This window comes from Dermacentor variabilis, chromosome 10 (assembly GCF_050947875.1).
Source record: "Dermacentor variabilis isolate Ectoservices chromosome 10, ASM5094787v1, whole genome shotgun sequence".
Lineage (NCBI taxonomy): Eukaryota > Metazoa > Arthropoda > Arachnida > Ixodida > Ixodidae > Dermacentor > Dermacentor variabilis.
Genome location: NC_134577.1, coordinates 48806979 through 48824221, shown reverse-complemented (window position 1 = coordinate 48824221; position 17243 = coordinate 48806979). Strand labels below are relative to the sequence as shown.

General features: G+C 47.7%; 1 protein-coding gene and 1 long non-coding RNA gene across 2 annotated transcripts in view; one reads left to right on the top strand and one right to left on the bottom strand.

Annotated features, from left to right (window-relative positions):
* The window catches only part of GABA-B-R2 (gamma-aminobutyric acid type B receptor subunit 2), a 363959-nt gene that overhangs the window by 77222 nt on the left and 269494 nt on the right, over nucleotides 1-17243 (bottom strand). The window contains exon 3 of the mRNA XM_075672639.1: nucleotides 7621-7788. Within this exon, the coding sequence (XP_075528754.1) occupies nucleotides 7621-7788 (168 nt within the window). The remainder of the gene's footprint in view (nucleotides 1-7620; nucleotides 7789-17243) is intronic.
* LOC142560488 (uncharacterized) overlaps nucleotides 1-17243 on the top strand; it is a 263361-nt gene that overhangs the window by 31524 nt on the left and 214594 nt on the right. The window lies entirely within an intron of this gene.

Here is a 17243-nt window from a genome sequence, read left to right as displayed (position 1 = left end):
AAAGCCTCGCGGTTGAAGGAAAATTTGTTCTGGTCCCGGGATCGAACCAGGGACCAACACCTGAGCTAACAAGTGGGCTCGCCAGCGGTGGTGGCTTAGCGGCTTTGGGGTTGCGCTGCTAAGTGCGAGGTCGCGGGATCGAATCCCAGCCGCGGCGGCCGCATTTCGATGGGAGCGAAATGCGAAAACACCCGTGTACTTAGATTTAGGTGCACGTTAAATAACCCGAGGTGATCGAAATTTCCAGAGTCCTCCACTACGGCGTGCCTCATAATCAGAAAGTGGTTATGGCACGTAAAACCGCTTAATCTATCTATCTATCTATCTATCTATCTATCTATCTATCTATCTATCTATCTATCTATCTATCTATCTATCTATCTATCTATCTATCTATCTATCTATCTATCTATCTATCTATCTATCTATCTATCTATCTATCTATCTATCTATCTATCTATCTATCTATCTATCTATCTATCTATCTATCTATCTATCTATCTATCTATCTATCTATCTATCTATCTATCTATCTATCTATCTATCTATCTATCTATCTATCTATCTATCTATCTATCTATCTATCTGTCTGTCTGTCTGTCTGTCTGTCTGTCTGTCTGTCTGTCTGTCTGTCTGTCTGTCTGTCTGTCTGTCTGTCTGTCTGTCTGTCTGTCTGTCTGTCTGTCTGTCTGTCTGTCTGTCTGTCTGTCTGTCTGTCTGTCTGTCTGTCTGTCTGTCTGTCTGTCTGTCTGTCTGTCTGTCTGTCTGTCTGTCTGTCTGTCTGTCTGTCTGTCTGTCTGTCTGTCTGTCTGTCTGTCTGTCTGTCTGTCTGTCTGTCTGTCTGTCTGTCTGTCTGTCTGTCTGTCTGTCTGTCTGTCTGTCTGTCTGTCTGTCTGTCTGTCTGTCTGTCTGTCTGTCTGTCTGTCTGTCTGTCTGTCTGTCTGTCTGTCTGTCTGTCTGTCTGTCTGTCTGTCTGTCTGTCTGTCTGTCTGTCTGTCTGTCTGTCTGTCTGTCTGTCTGTCTGTCTGTCTGTCTGTCTGTCTGTCTGTCTGTCTGTCTGTCTGTCTGTCTGTCTGTCTGTCTGTCTGTCTGTCTGTCTGTCTGTCTGTCTGTCTGTCTGTCTGTCTGTCTGTCTGTCTGTCTGTCTGTCTGTCTGTCTGTCTGTCTGTCTGTCTGTCTGTCTGTCTGTCTGTCTGTCTGTCTGTCTGTCTGTCTGTCTGTCTGTCTGTCTGTCTGTCTGTCTGTCTGTCTGTCTGTCTGTCTGTCTGTCTGTCTGTCTGTCTGTCTGTCTGTCTGTCTGTCTGTCTGTCTGTCTGTCTGTCTGTCTGTCTGTCTGTCTGTCTGTCTGTCTGTCTGTCTGTCTGTCTGTCTGTCTGTCTGTCTGTCTGTCTGTCTGTCTGTCTGTCTGTCTGCACGCTAAGGATCCCCGCATGAGAAAAATTTCTGGAGTCCCCCACTTAGTCGTGCCTCATAATTATGCCGCTGTTGTGGCCTGTATGGAGGGCGCAATGGAAGAACGCTTTGGGTGCGCGTTAGACTCGATACAGTTTAGCTATCATAAGAAAAAACGAGAGTATGACATTATAACCTCTAGATTTGATGTTAGGATTAGAAAAGAGACGCGGGAGATGTTTAGCTTGCGCATTTGCGCGCGAAAATATTTTTTTTCTGAGAGTTCAAAATTTCAAGAACGAATAATAACCTAAAAACGTTTCAGCAACACTAATCCGCTTACGATACGCAGCAAGCGCAGTGATGCATAAGGCACCCTTTAAATCACAAACAGCAACAAGAGTTACGTTCAGAAATGGAAGCAAACTGAGTGCGCTTCTCAATTGAACGGCTGTTCTCAAGTTTAAAAAGAAAAGCAGAAAAAGAAGAAAAAGATTCCTTAAGCATATTACGAGAACAAGAATTCGTAAAACCTAGGAACGAATAGTAACTAACAAGCTGATTTGTTTGCGAAGCAACGACATAGTTATGTGCCGGCGCTATAGAGCTGATTTTATCTTTTTTTTTCTTTAAAGGACAAAAAAAGGAAGATGAACGATTTGTTGGTCCCCTTTAGAGACAGTCTGATAAAGGTGAGGGAGACGGCAACACCCCCTTATGCCGAATTAGTGAATATACGGCTAAGCATCGAAAGAAAGCCAGACGAAAAAACGAGAGATTAGAGAAATGTACAGAAGTAAATAGAGAAAAATGCAAAGGCACGCTTTAAGCGAGAACGGAAACTTAGTAGTAATAACAAATTTACGCAGGAGGACGCAAAGGGATGGGAGGGGAAGGGGGGCGGTGGTGTGGGCAAGTGGAGACGATGCGGCATCCGGGCCCGGGACAAAGAGAGAAGAGAAGCGGAAAGCACCTGTTATCTAATGCGGAGTGCCTCGAAGCATAAAGACTGAGGCGCGAAGGGAGGCATCAGCCGACCGTAGGAAACAAACAAACAAACGTGCGCAACGGCAAAAGAGTAACTAAAGGAAAGTAGAGAAGCGAGGCACATATGTTGGGAAGGGGGGTACAGGGCGGTGCAGGAGAAAGAAGCAACAGCGCTTCGAAGGAGGGAGGGGCGAGAGGGGGGGGGGCAGCGCAACATCTTCGCTTGCACGCGTCGGCAGAATTGAAGACCTCGGTTCGAGTCACTGGCGGTGGGACGAGCGAGCGAGGCGGCCATCTCTGTGCAGAGACTTCCTGTATACTTTGGGAGCAATCGGCCAAACGAGCCTCTCTTCTTCGCGATGACTTTCGGGAACCAAGCAAGCGTACAAAAAAACGCAAAAAAATTGCTTCCACAAGCAAGTGAGGAACGTCGCGCGTTGCTACCGAAGATAAACTTTCGCGTTGCTCGACTTGTGTTAGAGAGAAGCATAAACAAGGGGAAAGAGCCACGATAGCGGGCGAAGATGGACATCTGGGGGAAAAGGAGAGAAACATTGCACGTCTGTGCAAGCAAGAAACCGGGTTGCCCGGGAACAGCTGCAGCAGCAGGCTGGCGGCGGCTGAGGCGCAAATTTTCGAAGAATGAAGGAAGATTCGTCTTCAGCCCTGCGATTACCTGATGCCCCATTGTACGAGGCGTTCGCTTCGCCCCAATGCGGAATGATAGGGGGCAGCCCAAAAGTAGGTATTGGAGGAAGCAGTTCTGCCAGCAAAATAAAATAGAAAGAATGGGCAAAAAAAGAATGAGTTTAGAAACAGCTCGTAAATAGCAGCTGCTGCGCTTCTGCGAAACAGCGGGTGCAGTTTGCATAGAGTAGCAATGAAGCTCCGTCGCCGAGAAGGAAACATGGCGTGGCAGTATGGCATGAAGTGTGTTTTTCGACTTTGCGACCTCTGATGGTAAGGTATCATAATGAAAATTATTATTATTATTATTATTATTATTATTATTATTATTATTATTATTATTATTATTATTATTATTATTATTCAGTGCTGTTTCCCTATAGCCCGTTTCAAGAAGTAACGACAGTGTAGCCACGCTCAGTAGAAATTATGCAGTTGCTTACTGGACGTGCTGCAATAAATGTATGCATAATGTGGGCAGCGCACCTGGTACAACAAAACGGATGATCTAGTGTTATTCAGAACGACACGAACGGATCAGAGGCAAAACGCAACTCCTTCACATTCCTTATCCCATACGAACACGTCAGCATTCTGACACGCTTCCTTGTCATGTTATTGCTGTGCTTATCCGTTATCAAATTTCAGTTTTATGAAATGCGCGCAAGCCTTTCTTTATCATTGTTTCTTAGGAAGGACGGGTGGCGGAGGGTTTGGGGGGTGGGGTTCTTTTGGAATACCGGATTCACCCAAGAAGAAATTTTCGAAACCTGATGCAACGCTCCATTATGGGGCCATCACAGCCAGCTTTCTTTCTGGAGAACCACGAATATGCTTGCCACGTATGAGTGCACCGTGTTCGAGTTTTTAAATCCTTCTGTGTTCTTTTTTTAAAGTTTGGCATTTGTGATTTTGTTATCAATCATCTGCTTTTCAGTCTGTCAACAGACTTGAATGCGAGCGTATTTCTGCCTGTAAAGCGTGCTTTGCCTCAAAGTGGATGGCGCTGCGACAAAGCGGGTCCTACAATTTCGGCGGTCGCAAAACGCATGAGAGAATTCTTTGTGCGGAATATCATGGGAAAAAAAAATATGCAAATCGCCACAAAGTATTTCAAATAAAACAACAAACTGAGCTGTGGTCGGATACGCGAAATGACGAAAGAGAGAGAAGAAACAATTAAACATGCATAGCACCCCCCCCCCCCCCCCCCCCGTTATGGTTGGTTTGTTAGGCTAAGCGCATCAAAATTTGGTTGTGGTTATCCAATAGTTTAGATATATTCGACCACATATTCTGGAAATAGCTAATAACGTGCTGTTGAATTTAAATGTTTCTTCATTCCTGGTCAGAGTTTGCATAGCTACTACTGTAATAAGAAACGTTTGGGAAATATCTGTCGCATGTGTGCCGCACTCTCTTTCTCTTCTTCACTTGCACGGTTCTGTGTGAAAGTCAGTCGCGCCAAGGTTTAACATAAGCGTCGTCGATAATAGATTTATAATTGTGGATTGACTGTCTAGTTGACATCAAGAGGAAAAGAAAAGGCAGACTCAACTCCAGTTGTCATCTACGTAAAACGAAGCATTCCCGGTGTGATCGGCTCATGAAACATCTTTGTTTGTATATGAAGTGTGGCTTTTGCTGGTGCAGTGAAAAAAAAATTTCGCTGGTACATTGAAACAATCGTGCACCTTCCTTGCGCGTGCCTTCGCTTCGGTCAGCGAATAGGAGCGCTCGCATCCGCAAAAGGCGAGCTGGACAAGTGCCCACTCATGGACAGAAAATTCTTGGACACTGGCCTACACTGACACCATCGGAACGCGAGCCTCTATAAAGACGGTGCTACGTTTCCCAATGGACACAGGACTGAGCGACCAATTGCGACTGCGCACACTGCGTGGCGTTTTGCATCTCAGTGGGGACATTTGACGTTGTTCATAACTATACGTGGCCCCTTCACAGACTGTGTGACAGCGCCCACCAAGACGGTTGTACGTTTTTCATTGTTTCCTTCGTTTGCTTTCTTTTGTCTTTGCCATTACCCCCTTTCCAGCTCCCTAGTGCAGGGTAGCGAACCAGACTAATCTTCTGGTTGACTTGTCTTTCCTTCGCTTTTATCTCTCTCCATCTTGATTATATTTGGGTCCAGATACGTGGGAAGGAAGAAATCATTTTGGTCCGTCTGCAGTGCACCGAATTTAATAAGGTTTGTCGCGTTTAAAAGAGAATGTTAAAATATACTGACCAGTGGAAGTAGATCATTGATTTAGGCCGTCGACTTTGTTTATAAAGGTGGCTGAACATTGCCAAATGTAGAAAAACTGAAGCATCAAGCTTAAGACCCCGTCACTTGAAAAAAAGAAAAGATGTCAAATGCGATTTCACAATTTTAATAATAATAATATTTGGGGTTTTACGTGCCAAAACCACTTTCTGATTATGAGGCACGCCGTAGTGGAGGACTCCGGAAATTTTGACCACCTGGGGTTCTTTAACGTGCACCTAAATCTAAGCACACGGGTGTTTTCGCATTTCGCCCCCATCAAAATGCGGCCGCCGTGGCCGGGATTCGATCCCGCGACCTCGTGCTCAGCAGCCCAACACCATAGCCACTGAGCAACCACGGCGGGTGATTTCACAATTTTGTAACGTGCAGCTATTAACTCACTTAAAGTGCAAATAAAGTGATGTCTTATGCACAAGTCTGCAACATACCACTGATTTGTTAGTGAAAACCGCCTGTTGTAACAATTTCACGTAAGCTGTAAACAGTTATATCACACTTGCCCTGTTCAGGTGGTTTAACCGATGCAGCTTGCAGAAATGCAATATGTGGTTTTGATCTCTAAGCTTTGAGCTTCAATTTTTTTGAAGCTTACCCTTTGCGGCAATTGTTATAAACAATGTCGCTCCAACAAAAAAAAAAAAAAAAAAGAAACTCTGACTCCTACAGTCAGTAGAATTCAGCTCTCTCTATCTTAAATGCAACAAATTTAATATGTATCGGCCCAGTGGTTGTTTAACTAAAGCATGTCTACACTTCATGCGTATTTCAATAGAACTCCAATAGAAAAATCGGAGTTGATGTCAAGCTAAATCGTCCTAAAGGTTGTAGCATTCTTTATACTGCTTCAACTGGAATTGCTTAATTTGTGGCTTGACATGCATATTTGCTTAAAAATTTTTTATATTATTTATTAGGTTAAATGTAAAGCAGCAGCGAATAGGTGTGCCAGGAGACTCTTGCATCTATTTCGTAATATATACCTAAAAATTAAAAGGAAAGCACAGAAGAAGAGCACGAAACATTTCTTCGATTGTTTCAAACGTCCGCAACCACTCTCCCTTGCGAGCTATTTGAATCTTGACATCTTGTAAAACGTGCAGTATACTAAATCCACATTACACCCACTGCGGTAACTTGGCTGCTATAACGTTGCGCTGCTAAGCACGAGGTCACGGGCTTGTTCCCGGCCTCAGCGGATGCATTTAAGTGGTGGTTAAGTGAAAAAAAATATTCTTGTACTTAGATTTAGGTGCACGTCAATGAACCCCAGGTTGTTAAAACTATACTGGAGTCGCCCACCACGACCTGCCTCATTAGCAGATGCCTGTGCTGGCCCGTAAAACCCCAGAGTTTAGTTTTATATCCATTTTAGGCTGAAGTGATAACCTGATCGTGGTTTATGACTCTGTTAACAAAATATGCGGCCACCACACATTGCGGGAATCGATGAAAGCGAAGATTTTATATGCTGTTTGCTTTGAGTGAGGGTAATCAGCGGTGATATCGGCGGCGAATGTCTAACTTCTTCAACGTTTAGTCCAATACCAGAGTGGTGAGTTGATGTTAAACTTTACCTTGCGTACACCGCTGCTGTTTGTCTGCGTAATGTACAGAACACACAGGGAGACGTACTTGCTTGAGGCGTTGTTCGTCATTGTTCGTCACCTCAGGGTTGAGCGTTATTATTGCCTCACATGGCACATCGCGCCGTGGCTGAAGTGTTAAACTTTAATTGAATTATAAGGCTGTACGTAATTCAAATTATATAGTTGTATGTATACATTGTACGCATACATTCGCGGTCTGCAGTACGTTTCGCTGCGCGGCGAAGACGGTTCTGCTCTGTGCGACGCTTCTTTCGGGCCTCGGTCTCCTCGACGCTGAGTACGCCCTTTGGAGTCATTTTGCTGGCGCGCGTTTGCGTGCTACTTCTGGGTACGTGGCCAGCACGATGTCGAGACGCCAGCTCCAAGCCGCCACTTCAGGATGCGGGCGATTGTAATGTTTACACTATCACAGCCCAGCACGCGACCTCCACGGCCCAACACCTAGATTTTTGTCGGAAGCACAGCACGCGCCACACGCGCAAACTGCGAAACGCTGCCGCAGCGGCGCCGGCCTGAATGCGCTGAGGCGAGCGCCATCTCAGGGTGTTGCAAGAAACCCAGCCGCACGCGCGGCATGACCGTCACAGCAGCAGCACCCGGAAAGTCGGGAGAAGAGGCAAAGAAAGCTTCGCTTTAATACACAGAGAGAGACCTCACCAGTGCGTATCGTGGATTGGTCTGGTACAGCGTCCCGACCCGGGTCCAGTTGAAGTGCTTGAGCAGGGCAACCCGGGCCTGGTTGAATACGGACTCGGACGGCACCACCCGGAAAAAGTTCGGGTAGTTCTCCAGGGTGTACATCGGGTGCGTGTCGGCGTAAGTCAGCTGCGAAGGAGAGGAAGAAAAGAAGGAAAAGAAGGAGAAAAAAAGCAAGTTAGTAAACCTGCGGTGTATCTTAGCAGGCGTACTAGTTGCTTGCAGACAGTTAGGGTGGTGCCCGAATCCAGCGCCTTATTGACGGCTTTCACTGGGTAACAAAAACTAATCTCAAAGGCTATGTTTTCTGCTCACGAACATGTGGTGGAAGCGGCTGCAAGATTCGAAAACACGTCATGGGCACCATGTTTTCTGACATCACCGAGGAACACGATATTGGGATGGTGCTATAATCTTCAGAGGGATTAAAGAAGAACGGCTGGATAATATAGACAACTTACTGGACATTGTGTGCAAATGTTCTTGAACGTTTGCCAACTTCCACGGTGGCTCACTATGACGTTTTACTTCTGAGCACGATGTTGCTGGTTTGGCTCGAGGTCGTCGCGGTTGCACTATGATGGCGCAAGAATCTGAAAACTTCTGTGCGCTTACATTTAGCGGCACTAGAAAAAAAGCTAACAAGTGGCAGAAATTTAACTGTTACGGATTCTTCTCCCCGCTGCCAACTGGAGCACTCCTCGTTCATCGCCCGCGGGCTGCTTTCAAGCGCTGAATCCCACATTTTGATTCGACTGAAGTGTCGTTTATAACCATTCCCACACAAAAGCTTGGCCTTGTTTACAGTACGCTACATGTCTGTGCGTGTCTCTCAAGAGTGTGTTAAACTAATAAGACACTCTTGATGTTGCACCTAGTAGTGAAATACTTGTGAAACGCCGAAATCCTCTGATTAAGCAACAGCTGGACAAAGCAGGATGACATTTGTTGCATGTGGAAAGCCAAAGCCGCAGTTTAATGATTGCTGTAAAGTTATATATATGTATATATATATATTCTCAGCAATAATTAAACTGCGCCTTTTCCCATTATTTTGGTCAAGATGTGCCTCGCATGAATAGAAGTACATCGAGGAATTTCAAAACGATTGAAGCATAATGTCTGCGTATTTTCAAATTTTCAACAAAAATAAATCGGTTATGTCAAGAGTATCTGCTGCGGCGACTATGAGCAGACTGCGTATGGATATGAATAAGTACCCTTTCGACGAAAAACTGGCATGATAGAGAACTCGCCGTGGTTGCTCAGAGGCTATGGTGTTGGGCTGCTGAGCACGAGGTAGCGGGATTGAATCCTGGCCACGGCGTCCGCATTTCGATGGGGGCGAAAACACCCGTGTACTTAGATTTATGTGCACGCTAAAGAACACCAGGTGGTCGAAATTTCCGGAGTCCTTCACTACGGCGTGCCTCATAATCAGAAAGTTGTTTTGGCACGTAAAACCCCATAATTTTTTTTTGGCATGATAGAGGTAATTGCTTCTAGTAAACAGCAAACGTACACTATATTTTTTCCTGCTTTAGCTCGTATAACAAATATGTGCTTTAATGAATCCGTAGGAGTTATTTCTTTATTGAAAATACAAACACATTTCATTCAACTTAGTGTAGCCGTTGCCTGATGAAACCACTTCGGCTTTTCACACGCTTTTCTGCACGTAGACAAAAAAACTGAACCTGCCGTATCATTGTCAGTGCATCATAGATGCCTTCTGATAATAATGTAGGTGCGAAACATTGGAAGTAGGATTTCTCACACCGTGAGGGTTGTCCTACACAAGATGGACGACTTCTGCATCACGGCAACACTGAACCAAGGACAGGCTTGCAAACAGGGGGGGGGGGGGGGGGGGGGGGGGGCTCACCAAGGAAGATATGGCGACAAGGACAGTGACACCTGCTCGTGCACTCTTGACTCATTTACACTCGTGGAGCGACGTGCGCCATCTTGTGCGAGTCAATTGTGATGTGCGGGAAAGCGAGGCGGCGGACTTTCGCCCCGTCCCCTCAAAGCTGTCGCGAGTCGAGGCAGGCCCGAGTTCTGGTGGTGCCTTTCCTGTCGCGTTGCTTTTCTAGTTCCTTCCTTTCAAAAATGGCAGAAATAGTTAATCGTGCGAAGTTGCCAATTATGTCTACTTTATACAGTGTACGAGGCATTAGGCGGGTGAGCTTGAGCATCGCGTTAGCGAAAGGGAAAAAAGGATACTGAACGCAAAGTTATTATGAAGTAGAGAGCCATTTGTTTAAATCAAGGGTCTGCCCAACTCTTCAACTGGCGAGTTTTCGGATGGAAACTCGTTAAAACTTCTGAGATAGACGATGCTGTTTGGTGCGGGCGGCGTTGGATTAGCATAGGCGCTTGCATAAAGAGAGAGAGAGTGCGCGCTTCCAACACACCCGCACAGAGGCGAACCATATGCGCGCGTACACGTGAACAACGCATATACGCAGTTGCAGAAATGCGCGCGCGCGCAATAAAGCTTCGTAATTTGCGTTCGCAGGAGTTGAGAAGCGCAGCACCTGACCTCTGCTTTTCCCAAAATATGGGCGGCGAGGTAGCGAAGACCAAAATATTCATGCGCGAGGCCTTCAGACCAAAAGCCAGACGCACCGCAGAGGGGGAAAAAAAATAACCGAATGCAAGTGCTGTACAGGTAGTGCAATCAGTTCTGATTAAAATGCGATGGGATATTAAGGAAACTCTGAAAACTGTATTCTTAATTTTTTTTTTTACGGTGGCGCCGGTTATCTGAGGCTGTAACCGCAGTAAAATACTACGGATTGAGTAACATCCGCGCCAACACGTGAATTGCTACGTCAACGTCAAAATTAGTGAAGCGCAACCGACAAGCGGGTGGCTTCGCTCGGGGCCAAAGTTGGAGATTTGAAGTGTGCCGCGAATGGTGTGTTTAGCGAGTGCGCGAAGACGAGGGAAGGCTTTTATTTATTTATCGTTTCTTTTTTGTAGAAAATCGCAGCGTGCGCTTCATTACGAATGAGACCCGCTGAAACCATCTTGGGTTCGTGTTGACTGTGCAAATGAACACCCTCCACCGCGCTATGTAAGCATCGCGTTCTAGACGAAAGGCTCCTACAAGGGAATTTTACGTGTCCTCAGCGTTTGGAATGCCATTTAAATTGCCATCACGCCGTCTAGCCTCGAAGCCGCTCCGGAATCTCTATTGCTTCTAAAGTAGTTGAATTTATAACTTCTCTTTAAAAAGTTTTTTATCCATTTCTCCAGAATCGGTATGTGCATACTGATACGAAAGGGCTATGCAATTCCTAAATGTACTTCATTGTACTTTTCTATGCGTCGTACTAAAATGAAATTGCGGAAATACAGTTCCGTCATGCTAAAGACATGGATATTCATATTTATCTTCGAGATAATCAAAATCTGCGGCGATTACCGCCTGAATCGCAAGCATGACGTTAAGATTAAGCGTCAGAGAGTCCCATGCCCACCGAGTCATGAAACGCTGTTTCTTTGACGAAGTTGACCATAAAGTGGTCGGAGCGCGTGATCTTGTCAAACGTGCCCTCCCGTCGCGAGAACCTTGAATGGCATTTCTGAACCAATGCCGTAAGGGCACTCTCTGTAGCTTGTGCGAATGACTTTGCGCAACTGGGAAAGTTCTGTGAAACGGTGTCGCTAGACGTGTTCCGAGAATTCACGCGCCTAATCCAAAGTATTAGAGAACACATTTTGTTAAACCGGAAACTAAGCTTGGCAAGAGAGAAGCTGTTAACGCTACGTTCGAAAGAGCTACGAGTCGAAAATGAAAAGCTCATTTGTTTATATATCCCCTGGTATAACTACACTGATTCGTTGAGTGCATGGTAGTTAGATCGTATAACACGGCTGCTAAGTTACGGCGCAGTAGCAACATTGTGGATTCGGTAGTGCCGGGGAGCAGAACATAGAAATGATCGCGACAAACCACTCTTTTACACGGCGTCAACATGCTTCCATTCCAGTTGGAAGAGGAGTCTCTGTCCTTCGCCGGTCATTTATTACCGTCGCGCCAGCAGAACGAGGTGACTTTGCATTCGGCGAAACTGAGGCAGACCAACAGGCAGCGTATCGCATTTATATAACGACTACGAGAACGGGCGATCGCCGTAACCTGGGCCTGTGCATGCCACATACTTCTCGACGCCTCTGAGTAAAGCGCAGCAAACGCGGAGGCAACGAACCCTCCACTCAACAGCACGCCGCCGCCGCCGCTCCAACGACTGGAACGAGAGGCGCTAGCCGTCGGAAGTCGTACGCGCAGCCGCGCCAAAGGCGGTTGAAGCCAACGCGAGACAAGACAACTACGCGGCGTCGTCGGTCCGAATCGTTGGCGTCCGCTGGAGCGCGAGCGACGGACGGACTCGCTCTCATCGATGTCGTCTGCGGAGCGAGAGAAGCGTGCAGCTTGGCCAAGATTAATGGCTCCCCGGCGGCGATCAGCCATAATCCCTGTCGCGCGCATTCAGTCTGATCGAAGGAGTTCCGGTCGCGCTCTTTTCAGCGGCGAGAAGAGACTCGATGGCGGTCGCAAGCGATAGAGAGCGAGGAACGTTTCTCCCACGTCTACATCGCATCAGTCAAGGACCGCCGTTTGCGACGGAGGCGGCGTCGAAGACACGTCGGCAACATGGCGTCGGCGTCGGCGCCGCCGGAACGGCTCGAAGGCACGGAAACTGAAAATGGCGGACGTACATCTTCAGCCTTGCTCGCACGCTCCCCCCCCCCCCCCCTTTTTTTTTTCTCGCCGCATCGCCTCCTCTGCTCCTAATTCCCGCCTTCTCCTGAGACTGGACCTTATCAAGATGAATGGATCGGTCGTGCTTGCTGCGCTCCCCGGGCAGCGGAATGGCGCCTTTGGCGCATAGCTCTCGACGTGAACGGCGTAGCTAGCTTGTTTGAGAAGGGAGTCCATACGAGGCATGCGTGTTTTCTTCTTTTTTTTTTTCAGGACTTCGAGTCATTGTTAGCGGTATAGGGGTGCAGAGATTAATGTATCGCGAGGTAATAAATGAAGCATCGCGCCTCTGGCGCGATTTTCACGTGCCGCTGACCAGGCTAGTAGCCAAGTTAATACTCACTACGAGATCTTGATAGATATCTTCTCAGAATACCGCGCGAAAAGTTAAAGAGCTGTTACGAATATTTTTCTCGCGTTTCTTGGTCTCAGAGGATGAAGCAATCTTTATTAGCCGTAATGTAGCCATTCGCCTATTGTTCTGCTTGCCACAGCAAGCCATACGGTTTGCACAAGATCGTGAAGCGCCTTGTCTGATACCACTTGCACGCCATATGTGCCTCCGAGATGTGGTATCGTGCAAACATTTTGCTTGCGAATGCAAGAGTTGTTTGCACTGGCTCGTGCCGTACCGCTGGAAGCCTCTCGCGTGTTGAAATGTCTCATCACTATGGTATGAAGCACAGATGTGTACCGAAACGTTGGCGACCGAAGTCGTCGTTGCCCGACCGCATGCTAGATGGCGCCACAATATTGCTCCGCAAAGAAGAAAGCTCAGAGGCTTCAATGAGTCGGGCAGTACCTACGCCTTGTTGGGGTGGGCCTCAAGCGGCGATCAACGAGCAAGATCCCGTGCAAGACCGTCACCTTGTGTATGAGAGCCGTGGGCTTGCTGTGACACTACATTGCACTTGAAGTTTCATGCGAATGGAATCAGATTCTGTGCAAGTGCTGCTGGAACACCGCCCCCATCGCCCGTCGGCCCATAAAGCGGTGAAGGCGCTTTTGTGTTTCTTAAGGACGACGGGTTTGTGCGACCATCTGTGACTTTTAATGCAATTTCTGTAAGACCACATGCGTCAGTGAACTCGCCGCAATTTCCTTCTTTCCTTCCCTCCTCTCTCTCCCTGTGATCTTTGTTTTCCCCTTTCCCATTCCCCCGGTGTAGGGTAGCCAACCGGACGTTATTCTGGTTAACCTCCCTGCCTTCTACTTTTCACTTCCCTCCTCCTCTTGTGTGCCTCAGCAAGGCCAGGGTGATGCAACGATTGTATTGCATTGCTATTCTTTTTCTCGCTTCGTCAGTGGTGCGAGCGGTGTTCCGGCCACTTCATCACAGATATTAGCCAGCCCTAAACGATGAATGATAACCAAAGAATGGAATCAATCAAAGCGAATCCTTGCATTATACCGGCCCAGAAATGGCCGCCACATCTTTTCCAATGTGCGTGGGAAAGAGGTCAACACTTTCTCGCTCCCCAGATGCACGCCCGTCGGCACGTCGCTTTGAATTACCGCTGATATGAGATGATAAAGTAGCTTATGAGTCAGATTACAAAATATCTCGACTTGGCTTTCTCCTGTAGACTAAATGAACTAGGACAATTCTTTTTTCATTCCTTTCATCTTCGCCTTCTGAGAAGGGTAGCTAGGCTTCGCGTCTCGCTGGAAAGCTGGGCGGGTGAAGTAACTCGTTCTGTCATTATTTTTAGTCGGGTAACGGAATACTGTCACGGCCTCTAATGTGTGGCTTTCGAGTTTGAATTTGAGAATTGTGTTTTCTGTGGTTGAACTATTTTTAAGTTATTATCGGTCGTAAACCTTGGATCAGTCACCACGAACGTAAACAAAAGATAACCACTTCTTCTAGTGAGAATTATTCGTGCTCACGTTAAATGAGGCGCCCTTTTTACATGACCGACCGGTAGTCAACGAGAAGTCGGCGGGGACCACTACTGAACATGCCAGTATGGCCTGTCTTGTTGTAAATTGAACGCTTGAGGAAATTTGTGCGCTTCGTGCATAGGCTGTGTGCACATTTCGGTAAGGTTGGAAGATATGTTTGTTGGTAACGATATGTTTTTTCATCAGAAATTTGTGCATGCTCTCTTATGAAGAGTGTACCATCTAAAAGCCCAACTTTTGTGTAACGGCTGACCCTCGCTGATCCTCTTCTGTGAAAGCGCAATGCTTAGATTAGAGTTACTAAATTACGCCCACTTCGTTAAAAAAAGAAGGTTATTCAGCCTGCCAATCAGGAGCCTAAGACGACTTCTTGCTGATGGATGCACTTTGATAAAGAGGTTTTCATAGCCTTTGCTGGCGCGTAGACCGTCGGATGCCGCTAAGTAACGACATCACTGCGACGCCCGGGCCGCCACCATTACCGCGTTGAACGACCATGCTGCCTAATTAATTCGAATCGCTTCTCGAGTCTACTAATGTCCACCGATATCAGCAACCAGGGACCCGCAAATCAAGCTGTCTCGAACGCTACTGCGTCCTTTCATCCACCGCGAAATTGCCAGAGAGAGAGAGGTTCTGTGATGGTCACCGAAAATAATCGCCCGGCCATATGCACGCTGCTCAATGTCACATGCGGATGCTAGATGAAATTACGCGTGGAATTGCACGCACCTACTACGTGGGGTACACGCGCGCGCCATTGGCAGGAGCGCACAGAATGGCAGTTTAAGTGCTTACGTTGAAGGCGGGTTTCCCAAAGTAAGATACCTTCACGAGGGCACAACAACGCCGACGTAGCACAGAAAGCTAACGCCTGCGCCTTGTGCGCTGGCTCCACCCTCCACGCTTCGAGCTTTATTACGCTGTGACGGCTCACCGCGGAAAGAAAATCGGAACGCGAAGAAAATGTAGCGTGGCGTGCCTTCTAAGCACTTGCCGAGCGGTGCACTAAGGGAACGGAGCGCCTGCGGGGACGTGTTTATTTCATCGCCGAGGCGTACGCACTGCGGTGACGAGGAGAGCGAGAAAAAGGTTAGGGATGGGGTGGCAAGGGGAGAGGCGTAGAAGCTTGGCAGAGGCGATGATGAAAAAGAGTGCGCTCGCGGAAGAGAGAGGGGAAATTTATCGGAGGCTGTTTTCCGAGGCACTTCATCAAAACGGCGGCGGAGGCGGCCGCCTATATTGCGACGCCGCCGCAGCAGCATGTCTGCTTGTTTTCCCTCTACACACGCGCGGCCGCATGCTCCAGGGGGCTTCCTCCTGTGGGCTTGCATCTTTAATGAGACGCCGCGGATCCGCGTGTGCCGTCGCTCAGGGGAGCCATCAGGCCCCCTCGCGCTTGGCGCGAGCGTGCGCCTGGCGCTCGCTGCGTGCATCGGGAGAACCTTAATTACATCGCTCGGCTATCATCTCGGAGCGAGCTGGCGTCGTCGACGGTGCGCGGGCAACGTTGCGCAGGGAGGAAGACTAAATGTGGGAGAGGGAGGGAGGATAGGGAGGAAGCGTCTAATGGCACCTCTGCTCTCTCTCTCTCTCTCCACAGTGGGACGCAAGAGCGAGAAGAGAGGACGCAGGAAAGCGTCGACGACCACCGCTATTCGGTGCGGAACGCTGCTGCCCGTGCGCTGCGTGAGTGTGCGTTGTGCGGTAATGCCCGCGGACGACGAGGCTGAACGGACGGCGCACGATCCTAAAGCACGCAAACGTCGTCGTCGTGGTCGTCGTGGTCGTCGACGTATTCGCGGTGCGGCACGCGCAAGCGAAGCGATTACCGAAAAGGGGAAAGAAGCTGTGGCGAAGAAGGGGACGTTGTGCGAGCCAAGGAAGTTCTCGGTGCGAGCAAAAGCGCCGAGTCCTCTGAGCGCGCCTCAGCAAATTGGACTGACCATTCAGCTGCTTGCAGCTTTGCAACGAGAGCTGTCGTGCTTCTTCGTTTACGAACATAACGGGGCAAAGAGGCAGAGAGAGAGGAGACCGCCTGTCTAATATATTTACGCGTCCTGTTCAAGGGACGTTGATGTGGATTGGTTCTTGGGCACACAGCGTCTTCAAGTGTATTATTTCGGTCGCTTTGTTGGGGGAGCCCAAACGAAACTCTCTCCATGCGGCGGTGGGCGGTAGCTGTCGGATTATGTGCTGTCGTACCGAATTGAGATTAGGCAGCAGAGTTGTCAGGTGCTGTGAGCACACTGCGCACGCAACATGAGTTAATTGATGAACCAGCGATTACTACGTGCAGGATGCATGCATGATTAAGTACGTGGAACAATGTTTGACATAATTAAACATGGATACTTCAATACGTTTAGACATACTTCAACGACGTACTTAACCATGGTTCCAGTTACAGGTGTGTGGAATAATGTTCCAGATGAGAGGTAAAAGCTAGAGGCTGGCGACTGTGAGTGAATGATGGAACGTCTTTGTTAAAAACGAAATGAAAAAGAAAGAAGAAAAGCTTTTGCGAACTTTTTGAAGTGCGACTCGAATACATGTGTAAGCACTGAATATCCAAGGTAATATTGAATTGTCAAACGCAGAAGCATATATTTACAGAAAAACGTTTAATTCGGTGTAATTAGGCAGCATCCCTGTACTGACTAGTGCAAGAAATAAAGAAAGCTAACTGAAAGACTTGTGTGCCGTAGACACACGTAAAAGGGTGCGCGACAAGGAAAAGATCACTGGTTCTTGCGTGTGACATAAAAGTGGCACATGAGCAAACTAACAAAAACACAAGATGACACACTACAAGCCAAAAATGAACAGGCTGTGACGTAGGCTTCCGCATCGAAACCGAAGCCTACGTAACCTATTTTTCTTGCTACAGTGCTTCGAAAACTTT